The following is a 16044-nucleotide window of genomic DNA, read 5'->3' as shown; positions in this document are numbered from 1 at the left end:
CCTTGGATCTGAAAAGTGGATACTTGCAGCTGGATATGGAGTCAGTCAGTATTCCAAAGACAGCATTCGTTACATCCTCAGGGCTTTATGAATTCCTCCGTCTTTCTTTTGGCCTAAAAAACTCTGCTGCCTCTTTCCAAAGGTTGATGGAGTTTGTGTTGAAAGACTTAAAAGGGGAGTGCTGTTTCGTCTACATAGACAACATTGTTGTTTATTCGAAGGGTGAAGAAGAACATCTAGAACACCTCTCACAAGTCTTCAGCTGTCTTCAGAAAGCAGGTTTGAGCGCTTAACCTCAAGAAATGCAACCTAGTTCAGAGATCCCTTATATTCTTGGAGCATGTGGTGTCCGCTGAAGGTGTGAAGACGGATCCAGAAAAAGGTGAGAGCTGTGCGGGAGTTCCCAACCCCTCAGTCACTCAAAGATGTACAGAGATTTATTGGCCTAGCTGGACGGTATCAGCGTTTCATCCCTGGTTTGGCTGAGAGCCGCACCTTTGCATGCCTTGAAATGAAAAGGCGCCACGTGGGTCTGGTCTGAAGAGTGTCAGAAATCTTTTGACGACATAAAGCAATCATTTACCACAGCTCCATTGTTGAGTCCTCCTGAATTCTACAGACCATTCAGAGTTCAGACCGATGCTAGCCAAGTGGGTCTCGGAGCCGTGTTGACCCAGGAGTATGAAGGAGAGGAACATGTTGTAGCATATGCGTCCAGATTACTACATGGTGCTGAAAGAGCATACTCAGTGTCTGAAAAGGAGTGTCTCGCCTGTTGTGGCAAAAAATTTCTATCAACCCTCATCACTGCGTAAGAGACACTCTGAATCAAATAGTCTTTTAAAAGTATTTATTCCTGCAAGAAGGCCCAGTCGCCACATATGAGTTACGCTATATGGTGAGTGAGACAAAAGTCAGGAAGAGCTGGGCAGCCTTTTATACTGGTTTCAAGGTCTTATCAAGAGGTTTCTTTTTTCGGTGCACGTGGCCCAATAAGGAGCACACGCTTCTAGTTGACAGTAGGACCATCCAATTTAGATGCACTCTGACTTCTAGGGTCAAAGGTCCCTTCCCAGCTGTTCCCAAAGTGCCTCACTCCTGCACGTTCACAGATATTCTAACACAAATATATCTCTTGTTCAAACACCACAATAGAACAATAGAAATATGTGACTCACACTTTGTAATATCTACTAAAGATCAATGAAAATCAATTTTTCCACTACACGCCGTAATCTGGGCTGTGGAAAAGTGGCGACCTTACCTTGAAGGACAACGCTTTGAGGTTATTACCTCAAATTGGCTGTGTCCTTTCAAAAATACATTACACCATTGAAAATAGTGTGCCAAGCCAGCAGCAGGGACATAAGTTTCAGTTAGTCATTCCGACATGTTTCCGGGAGGAAATTTTGAAGTTTGCTCACGATAGTCCTTTGAGTGGACATCTCGGAAGGATGAAAACTCTCCTACGGCTGCTAGAAGTGGTGTACTGGCCAAGTATACGGAAAGATGACTGGAAATATTGTAGAGACTGCCAAGAATGCAAACAATACAAACCCTCAATCACTAAATTGTCTGGACAGTTACAGTCAACCCCAGTTGGTGGAGCCTGCGCATATGCTGGGTGTAGATTTTATGGGACCATTTCCCAGAAGTACTAAACAAGATGAATACCTCCTTGGTGGACTACTGCTCCAAATGGGTGGACATGTTCCCAATGCGGACAGCTAAAGCATCACAAGTGGCAAGTATCTTGGTTGAGGAGATCTTTACTCGCTGGGGTACCCCTGCCTACCTTGTGTCCGATCGAGGGGCTCAATTTACATCTCGTCTTCTCAGTCTGTCAACAATGGGGAGTAGTTCAAAAGCTGACCACTGCTTACCACCCACAAACCAATCTGACAGAGCGGATCAACCGTACTCTGAAAACGATGATGGCATCTTATGTGATAGATTACCATCGACAAAATGGTTGCCAGAATTCAGATTTGCCATAAACTCCGCTTGGCAAGAAAGTACGGGATGTACTCCAGCAGAGATTGCTCTTGGGCCTCTTGAAAGAGCTATACCAACACCACCTCACCCTGACAGCCCTACCTATGAGCTATTGGAGAAACAACGAAAGCTTGTGGAAACTGTGAAAGAGAAATTATTTTCCAGTGGAATTATTTGAAGTTATTGCATATTTTTACTGCCCGCTGGGACATTGCAAAGACTGGGACTTTCTACAACATTCAGATAAGAAGATTTGCATTACAGACTGTATTTCTTTTCTCATACTGCAGTTACACCTTCCGTACCTCATTTTGCCTGTTTTTGTTTATTTGTTTTGCAGTGGTTTGAGGAGTATTGTTTAGTGATCGACCGATATATCGGTTTACCGATATTTTCCCCGATATTTAAGCATTTTCCCGTAATCGGGTATCGGTTTTGTAATATCGGATTCGCCGATAAATGGCGCCATCTTGTGGCTCTTTTGAGAATTCCGCCATTGCAGCCCACATCTGAGTAGATCAGTCAACAACAACTCTGTGCACAGGTAAAGTATATGTTCTGCTTGCTTTGCTTTAATTATCAACTTTATTTAACATAACAGACATGCAGAAATGAGATTTGAGACAAATGCCTGATATAGTTTATTTATGCAGCTTGGTTCTAAAAAATTGAGACAAACTCATGGAGTCACGTAGCGTAATCCGTCATGTTCTGCCCCAATAAAGACGTAACTTTACATGAATTAAATAAAACAGACATGAATGAGTGCATGTTGAAAATAAAAGCGCTGAATTTAATTCTCTATCTGTTGTATTTGATCACCATTAGTCTCGAAAAAAAAGTTTGTTCATATTGCTGAGCACTCACTGGGTTGATGATCAGGAATGCTCAAGCACGGCCACTGAATGAAACTTTTGACAAGATTATCTTGTTTAAACACCCTAGATTATATTATCATCTATTACATAGCAATTATTTCGCTAATACACATCTAAATATACGATCATGAAATGCTAGATCATGAAATGCTTTCTGACAAAGTGCTGTTTATCTATGCATTTACACAGAACTATAACTTAGGCTACTCAACCGCGATCGCGCGTGGAGATCATAAATAATTAATTTCATATCTCCACGCGCGATCGCGGTTGAGTAGCCTAAGTTATAGTTCTGTGTAAATGCATAGATAAACAGCACTTTGTCAGAAAGCATTTCATGATCTAGATTAGACCCACAAAAACATTATTAATAATTAATAACATACTAGTTGGAAAATGCAATGATGTATATGCTGTTTTGTTTGTTACTTTCCTGAAAATGTTATATTCCAGCTAATATTATTCAAGTCAAGTCAAGTCAAGTCATCTTCATTTATATAGCGCTTTTAACAACGTAGATTGTTTCAAAGCAGCTTCACAGAGATAAGCGTATAATTTAAGGTAACAGATATTGTTTTGGCTTTATAGCAGAGTTAAGTTATTTTCCATCTAAAGTTAGTTTTGATTGATTTGCTTCCGTCGCAACGATAATTTGTTATTAAATTAGGGGCCGCTAAGACGACACCATTCCCTCTACACAGACTTTAAACGCGAACCTGTGAGAAACGCTGATGGCGTTCACATGCGCATTTAGAATGGGTTCTATAGTTATGTGCATTTGAAAATACGCAGGTTTGGAATTCCCTACAAGCCAAGCCTAAACAAAGTACTTGTCTTTCCTTATAAATTTTGATAAAGAATTTAATTTTATTTTGTTGCTTTGGGGTAGGAACGCGAATTCAGTGAATTAATATTACCCAGTGAATTATTCCTCACTCTTTAAACCTATTAAACGGCACATAAACCCTCTAAAACTGTTTAAAATGAATTACATTAATAAATAAATATCGGTTCTGCATATCGGTTATCAGGCACATAAACATGCAAATAATCGGTATCGGTATATCGGTTCTAAAAAATCAATATCGGTCGATCACTAGTATTGTTACGTTATCCTGGGTACTCCATTCCATCAGGAAAAAGCCATATTTTCTGTAGCAAAACTTTATTATTTTGGGTTTGAGTTTGATTTGTTTATTTGTTTGTTTCCAGTATTGAGCTTGGTATTTGCAATGCTGTCTTGAGTTTCATCAGTATTGGTATCATTCAGTTGTGATGTGATAGTATGTCCCAAAGCTTGTCTACTCTTCTGCTACACGCTCAAAAGTATCTACTTTTTCTTTACAAAAAGAGTACATACATTTAGGGCGTAATATAAGGAGGTGAATTGAGACGCAGCATCAGTTTATACTCTCTGCGTCCGCACGTGTGGGCGGTCGTGCGCAAGGCCCCATTTAAAAATGGCGGTGTGCATGCCATTTTTTGTAACAGCGAGCGCGGCTCCGTATCCGCAGATGCACGACTTCCAGCCGAATCTGGCCGAGCATGTACGTCTCATCGCACCGGCACCCAGTTTGTGCGTCTAAATTAGTTGCTTACATTTACTAAATGAGCCTTTAATAGCAGACATGAGGATTTGAATAAAAATAAAGGCCCATATTTTATAAAAATGTTCACAAAACTAAATGAAAATGTTTACAAAATATGTAAGATATTGTTAATTTAGTTGTATAGGTTACATTCCCATATATATTTATTTTGTTCTAATGTCACAATTAATTATCAATCTCAAGGTTTACTGCAATACGATTCTTTTGTAGTGTGGTACTAAAATAAACATTCATGTGTGTAGCTTACTTCTTCTCACCGCTGATTCCTGATGGTTTAGAGGACAACTACTCCAAGTCGCCCCCTGTCGTTTCACAGAATAGTACAACGGCGAACGTTTCAAGTATAAACGCCTCTTCCGTTTGGGGAGATTCGCGCTGAGGAGCCAGGCAAAAGCATAAACCAGGCTTTACTTGGACCCATCCCATCTGTTCACTACCCATCCTTCACAATTCCCTGGCACGACGTGGACACCAGATCCCCTTTTGTTTTAATTTTTTTTTTTTTTTCAATTTTTGGACATTTTATGTTTATTTACTTTAATAAATACACCACCTGATATCACTCCCACTGTGTCTGTCGTTTGCTCCTCGCGCCACAGTAGATATTTTTATATATTAAAAAAAAAAAAAAAAAAAAACAACAACAAAATGAAAATTGTAAAATATTCAAAATATGAATAAAAAAATATCTCAGTGATACTAAAATAACACTGGCATCGTGTACTTATAGAGATTAGAAGTGTAATTTGACAGACTTTCAAATATATTTCAGAGATCAAAGCTTTCCATGTGGGCTTAAAAGTCAAATTAACTTTCTCATTGGTGTAGGTGGAAGAAAATGACATTAAAAAGAAGCTTTATCAGATAGCAGAACCATGGAAACAACAGAGACATTTTATCAAAGCTGTGTTTGTGACAATACCACATGATCTCACATATGGGCCGGTCTATACAAACATAAAGGAAAGGCAAGAGGAACTCAACACTGAAGCAAGTGCATCACAGTTCAACTGGTCGTGAATTATTCCTCTCTTCTCAAATCAGTCAGAAGAACTTTAAAGAAGACGCCGCTTTGAGGTAAACATTTTTAACACAGACATTCATTTGATAAAAGTGTATTTGTTCACAGTAGATTATACACAAATGTGCTATTAGGAATGTGGGGAAAATGTGCTTTTATTCAAGTCAAAGTTTGGACATAATGAAAGTTTGGACATATTTATATAGCAGTTCATGCAATACAGATAGTATCAAAGCAGCTTCACATTAATACATGGAAAAAACAGTGTTAATGTTTTAAAATTCATCAATTATTAATAAAAACAGCTGTACAGCAGCTCTACAGAAAACGATAGAGAATAATTCAGCTCAAGTCAGTTCGATGTCGATGTCGATGTTGCAAAGTTAGTGTCATTCTCATCTGATATAGTGTCAGTGCAGTTAAATCGATAATATAAGTGAATATTTGTTGTCTTTTAAACAGCAATTTCTGGCTATGCTTTATGCTTAAATACTGTACTTTGGGATAAATTGTCTTAACAAAGTGAACAAAATTTTTAATCTTAACAAAATGAATACTTAATTTCCCCTTTATTACTACCAGTTTTAATGAACAAGTTGGAGTGAGTATTACTTAAAATGTAAAATGTTTTACTTAAAAAGAAGAAGCAGCATTCAGAATGTGCAGAAATATACCTGTACGTACTGTGTATGTCTGATATGCTCCTTAAACAAGACACATTTTAAACAAGGACACAAACATCTTTCATTTTTCGTAATTATGACTGTGGTGTCATTATCTTATCTGATATCTACTGTATACAGATGCAAACATGATGCAGACATATTTGCATAGCTTCCCTCTCACACATGCAATTAGGCAAAACTTGTAATCCCTTGTGTAAAAAGTTTACTGTACTTTAAAAAGTATAGTAGTAAAAGTACCGTACTACGGAAATAATATACTGTTCTCTATAATGTTTCAAGTGGTTTCCTAATATTCAACTGAAAATGCAACTTTTAATGACTTCTGCAGTCTCAAAATTATTCGACCCCTTCATGGCAAGCATTTTTAGTACTTAGTAGAACACCCTTTTGCTGTTATAATAATATAATAATAATAATAATAAACTTTAATATTCTATGGTGCCTTTAAAAGTCACATCTCAAAGCTCTTCACAAAAATAAGAAAAATAAAAAATACAATAATATAAAAGAAATGCATTCATAAAAGTGAAGTACATTCAGATATACAATACAAAAATAAAATAAAATGTTATCAAAACAATTCAATAAAAATAGTATACCAAAAATAGTTAGAAGTAATCAAATAAAAACCATAAAAAAGTATCAGAGGGCAGAGAGCTCCATAATTTTAGAGCAAATGAAGAGAAAGCCATATCATCCATATATCTTAAACGGGACAGTTAAATGACCAGCTTCGGAGATTAAGAGTTCTGACAGATATTGAGGAGTCAAACCATGCAAAGCCTTATAGGTAAGCATGAGAATTTTAAAATCAACACAAAGCCAGTGTAAGGACTCCAAAATAGGAGAGATGTGATGATCACTTGTCCTGGTCCTAGTCAGGATTCTGATGGCAGATGTTTTTACAAACTTTTAGCCTTTGAAACCCCAGCCAGTAGAGCATTGCCATAATCAATGCAATAATATACAATAATGTTAATTAACTTTTCAGCCACCCAAATGACAACATAGGACACAGTCTGGTAATGCTTCTAAGGTGAAAAAAAAAGAAGACGTTTTGACAGTATTCTGAAAAATGAGGATCAAATGTTAAATTAGCATCAAATATCACCCCCAAATTTTTTGTATATATATTTTTTTATATTGCTTGAAACTCTAAGATTGAGCCATCCACATTTAAAGTTAAAGACCCAGCTTTACGTCTGCTGGTGGGGTGAACCAATGAGTATAACCTCAGTCTTGTCACTGTTTAGACAAAGTAAAATTTTGAGACATTAATTATTATTATTATTTTTTTTTTAATCTCAGAAATACATTGAGACAGAAAGGCAACAGCCATATTATCATCAGGTTTTGAATCTATGTAAACCTGGGTGTCATCTGCATAAGAATGAAAGTTAAGACCAATCTTAAAAGTTGACCAAGTGACCAAATGTAGATGCAGAAGAGTAAAGGGCCCAGAATTGATCCCTGAGGAACGCCAGATTGCAACACACCAACCTCAGACCTGCAACCACCCATAGCAAAGAACTGCTTTCGATCTGAAAGGTATGACTTAAACCAGTTTAGTGCAGGATCAGAAACACCAAAGACAGTCTCTAAACGGATGATCAAAAAAGAGTGATCTACAGTGTCAAAAGCGGCACTGAGATCAAGGAGAGTCAAAATTGAAAGACAGCCAGAGTACAAAGCAATTAACAAATCATTTGTGATCCGATCATAATCATTTTGTCAAATCATACCTCAACTAATGCAGTTTCAGTGCTGTGGACTTTACGGAAGCCAGATTGAAGGGCCTCAAAAATATTGTTTGCAGTAAGATGAGAGTACAATTGAGAAGCAACAATTTGCTCTAAAAGTTTGGCAAAGAAGGCAAGATTGGAAATAGGACAGAAGTTAAGATTATCAAAGCCTGTGTTAGTGTTTTTTTTTTTCTTTTTCTATTTTTTTTTTTTTTTTTTGGTACAGGAGTTACAGCTGCAATTTTAAATGCTGCTGGCACAACACCAGTGCACAGGGAGTCATTTATAATACTCAAAGTAACAGCACGTAAGCAAGCAAAACATGATTGAAACAGACAAGTCGGTATAGGATCAACAAAGGAAGTGGCAGCTTTCATTTGTGAAACCTTATTGCTAAGAGAATGAAAGTCCAGTGTGGAGACATTTGAAAGAGAGCTACCAGAAAAATCTGAAATATTTAAAGAAGAAACAGATGAAGTAGTAATAGTGATAATGCATTTACAAATACACTCAATCTTCGAGCTGAAGAAATCAAGAAACTTATAACAAAGGTGAGTTGAAGCAGGGACATTTGAGAGACTGTAACATTTGAGCAGCGTGTTAATGGAATTAAACTATTCTTTGATTATTTACAATTATCTGTGAAAAGTAATCAGACCTCGCCGATACAGTCTCAACCTTATATTCTAGTGAGTGGTCTTTCCAGGCCTGGTGATGAACAGTCAGGCCAGACACACGCAACCTACGCTCCATTTTATGACAAGATGTCTTCATTGCACGCAGGTCGTCATTACACCCGAGAGCAGAACGCACAAAGGAAACAGATCGAGATTTTAAAGGAGCAAATGAGTTCAGGCCAGTCAAGAGAACAGAATTTAACATAGAAACTTTGTCCTCCAATGCATCAGATGCAGAAAAACAACTGAAAGAAAAATCAATACAATTAGTGAAATCAGAGGGCTCAATAGATCTAGGAAATGTTTGTGTCAAGCAGTTACATATTAAAAAAGATAGGCAGATGATCAGACAGCCCTAAATCACCATTAGAAACCATTAGAAATCTATGTGTAGGACAGTACATGAGCTGGTTCATATCATCTGCAATATAAACAAAAAGTTGTTTGTTATTGTAGAGTCTTTTTTGTCCATGTGGATATTAAAATCACCCAGGATAAAAGTTCTCACAAATTTGAGGCACAACAAAGACAGCATATCTGCAAATTCTGATAAAAAGTCTTTATTTGTCTTTGGAGGCCTGTAGACTTGTAGCTATGCAGTAGTGAGGGGCATAGAGACACTCAGAACAAGACATTAAACTGAGAAACAGCCACAGTACTCATACTGTATTGTTGATTATACCCCCACCTCTACCAGAAGCAGGGCCGGAGTGGGGCCACTTTTCAGCCCGGGAGTTTCAGGCCCAAGACCGGCCCACTTTTTCCATGGTGGAATTCCAAATTAGCACTTTTTCTAAATTGGATAAATGAAGCAACAGTTCGGCTCTTACTATTGTGTAGTTTGTATTAATACCATGGGTTAACAAATAATGTAAAGGTTAAATAATAATTCACTTAGACTTTATAAGAAGCAATTGCGACTTTATTTCACACAATTCTGACTTTATATTTCGCAATTCTGACTTTATAACGCGACTTTATATCACAATTCTGACTCTATATCTTGCAGTACTGACTTTATAAGCAACTGCAACTTTATTTCACGCAGTTCTGACTTTATATCTTGCAATTCTGACTTTATAAGAAGCAATTGCGACTTTATTTCACACAATTCTGACTTTATATCTTGCAATTCTGACTTTATAACACACAATTGCGACTTTATATCACACAATTCTGACTATATATCTTGCAGTTCTGATTTTATAAGCAATTGCGACTTTATTTCATACAATTCTGAATTTATATCTCGCAATTCTGACTTTATAACACGCAATTGCAACTTTATTTCACGCAATTTTGACTTTATATATCGCAATTCTGAGAAATAAAGTGAGAATTGCGAGATGTAAACTCAAAGTCGCAATTATCTTTTAAAATGTTTTATTCTGTGGCGGAAACAAAGCTTCCATACCTCCTGGCCTCTTCCTCCCATCCATCCTCCCTGACGTGTACCGTTACGGTAGGGCCGGCCCAGCTTTCGGTAGGCGCCGGTGGTGCCGCGGTAGCCTACCTGAGAAAACGTTTTGGAAAAGACGGACTAACCCAACCAACTCTATCGGAGGGGAGGGGAGAACTCCCTCACATGGTACAACCCATGCAGAGGCTGCGCGCTGCGGTGTCAGAATGCGAAACGTGTGTAGCCCATGTAACTAACGTGACATTGAAATGTGACAAAAAAAATAATAATAAATAAATAAAAAAATTCCTCGACCGGCCCAAAAGTGAAGCGGCCCACCGGGAATTCTCCCGATTCTCCCGATTACCCACTCCGGGCCTGACCAGAAGGTCGCAGGAGATCAAATAATCCATATTTGGCGGGAGATTCTTTGTGCAATGTTTCAGTTAAGCACACAAGGTCCCAATAACGCTCAGAGATAAAAGCAATAATCCAACTGGTGAAGCATGATTAATTTTGAGACTGCAGAAGTCATTAAAAGTGGCATTTTCAGTTGAATTTGGGGAAACCACTTGAAACATTTGTTGTGTTGGGCTATTTCAATTACTATTGTTTGATCTGATCATCACAAACAGCTGAAAGTCTGTACATTTTGCCAATAAACCTGATTTGCAATGGGGGTTGAATAATTTTGTTTACAACTGTACTTAAGTGTGAACTGCATGTTAATTTCAATTAAATATAAATTACCCACTTAAGTACATCTTTATATGCAATTTCATAATTACAACTACGGTCTTCTAAATATGGTTAAAGTGTAGTGCCGAATGTCAGACAAGCATTGACGGTAAACTAAAATAAACAAAAATTGTATGTAGTTTCTATGTAATGTATGTCAGTAAACACACCAATGTACTTGTTTATTCACTGATTATTAAAACAGTGATTTAAAATGTACTTCAAAGTAAATCTTTTAATTTGACATTGCAAAGTGGACCTGAAACAACCGTGAAAGTGTACTCTCTTTAAGTGGCCTTTTATTGCATTAATGTTATCTGCAAGTACAGTAAAGATTTAAAGCGCCAATTAAAAACAATTAAAGGGATACTCCACTTTAAAATGAAAATTCTGTCATCATATACTCACCCTCATGTTGTTTCAAACCTGTATGAATTTCTTTCTTCTGCTGAACAGAAAGGAAGATATTTAGAAGAATGTCAGTAAGGAAAAAATATTTACTATGGAAGTCAATGAGACCAGAAACTGTCTGGTTACTGACATTCTTCTAAATATCTTTCTTTCTGTTCAGCAGAAAAAGAAATTCATACAGGTTTGAAACAACATGAGGGTGAGTATATGATGACAGAATTTTCATTTTAAAGTGGAGTATCCCTTTAAGGCACGAGCTTCTGTCTGATATGCAAATGTTGTCATAGTACTGTGTGGTTTCTATGATGCTCTTTTTAATTTCACTCCATCTGTCTCTTTCCTCTCAAGGTCAATCGTACAGATATGATTAACTTCACTGACTACTTGGATGAAGACTCTTCTTATGAAGATGATTATAATTATAACGACGAAGCAGTGCCTTGTAACCTGACGGGGTACAACAAGGATGAAGTGACCATCCAAACGTACATCTACTCCCTGATCTGTGCTCTCGGCCTGGTGGGCAACGTTTTGGTCCTCGTAACGTACGCCTTCTACAGGAAAGCCAAAACCATGACCGATATCTTCCAGGTTAACATGGCATTGGCGGATCTCCTCTTCGTCGTGGCCCTTCCGCTGATCATATACAACGAACAGTACAGTTGGAGCATGGGCACGTGGGCCTGTAAGCTGCTGAGAGCCGCCTACAGCATTAATGTGTACAGTAGCACGCTCCTGCTAGCCTGCATTAGCGGCGACCGCTACATCTCCATCGTCAAAGCCACACGATCCGTCCGGATTCGATCGCAAGCTCGCGTGTACAGCCGCCTCATCTGCGTGGTCATATGGCTGCTTGCATTCATTTTGTCTTCGCCTACGTTAATATATTACCAGATGGAACAGAACGAATGCATCAGCATCTTTGAGAAACCCCAAAACGCCAAGCTAATGAAGATCCTGATTCCCAGCATGCAGATGCTCATCGGGTTCTTGCTGCCGTTGATGGTCATGATATTCTGCTACTCGTGGACCATCGCGACGCTGCTCAAGGCAAAAACCTTCCATAAGCACAAGGCGGTCCGAGTGGTTCTGGCCGTGGTCTCGGTTTTTGTCCTCTGCCATCTGCCTTACAACGTGGCGCTCCTCGTCTACATCAGTAAACTGTTCTCTGAGAGACTCTGCAAGGAGGAACAGCTGACTCTGATGACGCTGTCCATCAGCAGGAGCATAGCGTACCTTCACTGCTGTTTAAATCCCATTCTGTACGCCTTCATCGGGGTTAAATTCAGGAGCCACTTCAGTCAGATCCTACAGGACTTGCGGTGCCTGGGGAAACGGTACATTTACTCGGGACGCTCCTCTCAGCAGACCTCTGACCTGTACGTGTCGGCGATGAAAACCGTCGTTGAACACAATCACGACAACCAATCGTCATTTTCAATGTGATGTAACATTTTCCAGTGCTGTGTGGTTGTTCTCAAGAAAGCAGTGAATGATTCTGTGTATGATTTACCAAGTACTGTTATATGCTAAATATTTTGGTAACACTGTACAATAAGGTCCCATTAGTTAATGCATTAACTAACATTACCTAACAATGAGCAATACATTTGCTACAGTAAGGGATTATTTACATCCAAGAATATGTTTAATAATCTGCTAATGTTCTATTCATTGTTAGGTTCAGGTTCATTAAATAATATTAACATACAACCGTTGATTTTAAAATAATGCATTAGTAAATGTTGCAAGTAACAAGAACTAAGATTAAGAATTGTTTTATCATTGTTAACTAACTTTATTGTAAAGTGTTACAAAACTTTCTTTTGAATTAGTGATATGAAAAATATGCAAAATATTTTTTGTATGTAAGCAAAATGTTGTGATGTTTTCTTCATTGTCTCATTCAAATGTGTTTTACAGTAACTTGACTGTGGGCCGACTTCTACAGCTCATGTCTGATTTGCAAGGCAAATGCTTACTGGCCTTGTCAACAATATGGTAGTAAACCATGAGTCTAGAAATGTGTGAAGGTAAAAATGTCTGTAGCTTTTAAATGGCTCAATATAACATGTTATTGCAATATACAAAACAAGCTTTAACAAGAAAACCAAAACATTTAAACATTATTAACCCTAAAGCCTAATGTACCATATACGATACTCACATTTCTAAGGCCTGTAAATGATCAACATGATCAAAACTTTGCATCTACTACATGCCCTCTGTCGTCTGATTGATAGTTTATACTTTTATATAGTTTAGTTGTACAAACGTGCCACTTTAGCTCGTGCTTCACGTGTCTTCTGCTGTGAAATCTGCACTGGTTTTTATAAAGTAAACATGATAATAACTTTTATATTGTTAGTAATATTTCAAGATGAACTCTTACTGGACTGAAGCAACTCAGGTTAACTTGATCCATACATAATTATTATTATTATTATTATATATTTTTTTTTTTATAAAAATCATGTTCAAATGTGAGTGTCAAATATGATCATCAGGCTTTTGAGGAAGATTTATTTGTTCATCTCTCAATTATCATTGTATTACATTGCATTATATGTTCTAAAACTGCAGAGCTTCAATTATAAAAATAAGCATTTAAATTTCATCTTACTAAGACACAGTATTGGCAGATATAGAGTGACAGCTGATATTTATATGCATTTTATGTAAGTATCAGAATTTCATCTTACATTTTGTCTGTATAAATATCAACATCTGCACCAAATTGCAAAATTTTGCTCAGTTTGAGCCTCTGTGTTTTTTAAACCAAGTGTTTTTTCCTCCTCGAGGTTGAGCTCCATATTCTCACTATATCAGACTATATGAGCCATAAAAGCCCATTATATAATACACACTCAACAAAAAAAAAAAAAAATAAAAAAAAATAAATAAAATACATGCATTTTTAAAAAATATATTTTGTCTAAAGGTTTTAATAAAATGTTCAATTTGAAAAAGATGACTGTTATTTCTGACTATTATTGAGTTGTTGACTCAACAATACAGTTTCACTGTGTATAATCATGAAACTGTGACAGTGCTCTATGAGATCTGATGGACAGGTTTGTGAAATCGATTAACCATCTATCAGACTAAATTACATTATATTTGACATATATTTAAGACTAAAATCATTGTCCAAAATTAGTTTTCAAAATCTGACCTTTGACCTTTTTTAGGGTGCCGTTATTTATAACTGACTTATTAGGGTAAATAATTTTTTGACAAATTGTCTGAAACTTCACACACTTTCAAATGCGCTTTCACTATCTGAACAGTATTGAAAAGGTCTTAGTGTTTCAAAAAAACAAACAAACAACAACAACAAAAAAAACATTAAAAAGCTTTATTAACATTCCATGTAATCTTGTGCTACTATATTTCATTTTGAACTTATTATGTGAAAATGTCAAAATCTTGACACAAATTCAGGTGCAACTTCACTGCCTGGAAAGTAGTGAAACCATATCTTAGTGTTTAAAAAAAATCTTTAACATTGTTCCAAATCAATGATTGTACACAAGTGATAATCAACAAGACTCTTCTCTTTCAGTGTAGCCCACACGTTCCTCACGTAACTCGATTTTGACCTATTTAGATGTACAATGCTATATATTTTTTTGTTCAAAATTAATTTATATGTATTTCCCAATCTAAAATGAACTCACAATAGAGTCTTGACAGCATGTGACCTATATGTGCTAATGTTCACTTCCTTGTTGCCAAAAATGTCAAGCACATGGCAAATGGATTTTAATTTTATTACCAGATTCGGATGTCATATGATAATGCTAAACAGTATTTTTTGGTGCAATAATACATGAATAGTATTATTGTTTTTGTTTTTTTATTGCATTTTCTCTGCGGCATTTATAAATGACGATCCACCATATAGAGTAAACAGTGTTGTATTTTGTAGCATTGTATACTTGAGAGCTAGTTTTTGAAGCTTCGACTCTTCCTCTGGAGTCTTAGACAGGGACTTTTGCCCTTGTGGTCAGAAAGGAGGCCTTTATATCTATTCATATCTTCACAGAGTGTGGATAGGGGCCAATGACACACTTCTTCTTCCTCTGAATATAAACGTAAATGCATGGGTTTACTGAAAGTAGTGGGATGATTATCTAAATCTAACTAACTGGGTCAGAGAGCAATAAACCTGTACACAGAAAAGCAAATAAACATAAACTTGAAACTCGAATAACATCATAACCATGAAAGCAGGAAATATCATAGGATGAAAACCTGACTGGAGAAAGAGGCTGTTCAACCGTTGCTACAAAACACAAGTTCTCTTTTCAGTTTATTAGTCTATTTAAATGCAATACATTTCCTCATACTACAAACAACACACTGAATTTGCATATACACACGGCATCGTAAAGCCCCTAAATGGACAAGTTCACCAACCAGTTTTTATTAACATTAAGTTTCTAGGTGAAAGTCTCTTCTGCTCACCAAGGCTGGATTTATTTACCAACAATACAGTAAAAACTGTAATATTAATTTTTTAAATATAATTACAGATTAAAACAGCTGTTTTCTATGTGAATATATGTTAAAGTGTAATTTATTCCTGTGATCAAAGCTGTATTTTCAGCATCATTACTCCAGTCTTCAGTGTCACATGATCCTTCAGAAATCACTCTAATATGATGATTTGATGCTCAAGAAACATTTCTGATTATTATCAATGTTGAAAACATTTGTGCTGCTTTGTATTTTGTGAAAACCACGATAAATATTTTTTTTTCAGGATTCTTAATAAATACTATAGTAAGTACATGTTGTTAATAAATATTAGTACTTATTTATATAATTACACAACAAGGCCACCTTAAAATAGTCTAACCTAGACTTTTTTAAAAGAAATTA

General features: G+C 36.7%; 1 protein-coding gene across 1 annotated transcript; it reads left to right on the top strand.

The window, feature by feature from the left end:
- The first annotated feature begins 5477 nt into the window (after positions 1-5477).
- ccr6b (chemokine (C-C motif) receptor 6b) lies at positions 5478-12749 on the top strand. Its single transcript, XM_079853653.1, has 2 exons — positions 5478-5560; positions 11506-12749. Exon 2 carries the CDS (start codon positions 11521-11523, stop codon positions 12601-12603), a length of 1083 nt encoding a protein of 360 aa, XP_079709779.1. The 5' UTR covers positions 5478-5560; positions 11506-11520; the 3' UTR covers positions 12604-12749.
- Positions 12750-16044: the final 3295 nt, after the last annotated feature.

The sequence above is a fragment of the Squalius cephalus genome (assembly GCF_949319135.1).
Source record: "Squalius cephalus genome assembly, chromosome: 20".
Classification (NCBI taxonomy): Eukaryota; Metazoa; Chordata; class Actinopteri; order Cypriniformes; family Leuciscidae; genus Squalius; species Squalius cephalus.
This window is presented reverse-complemented; position numbering and strand designations above follow the sequence as displayed.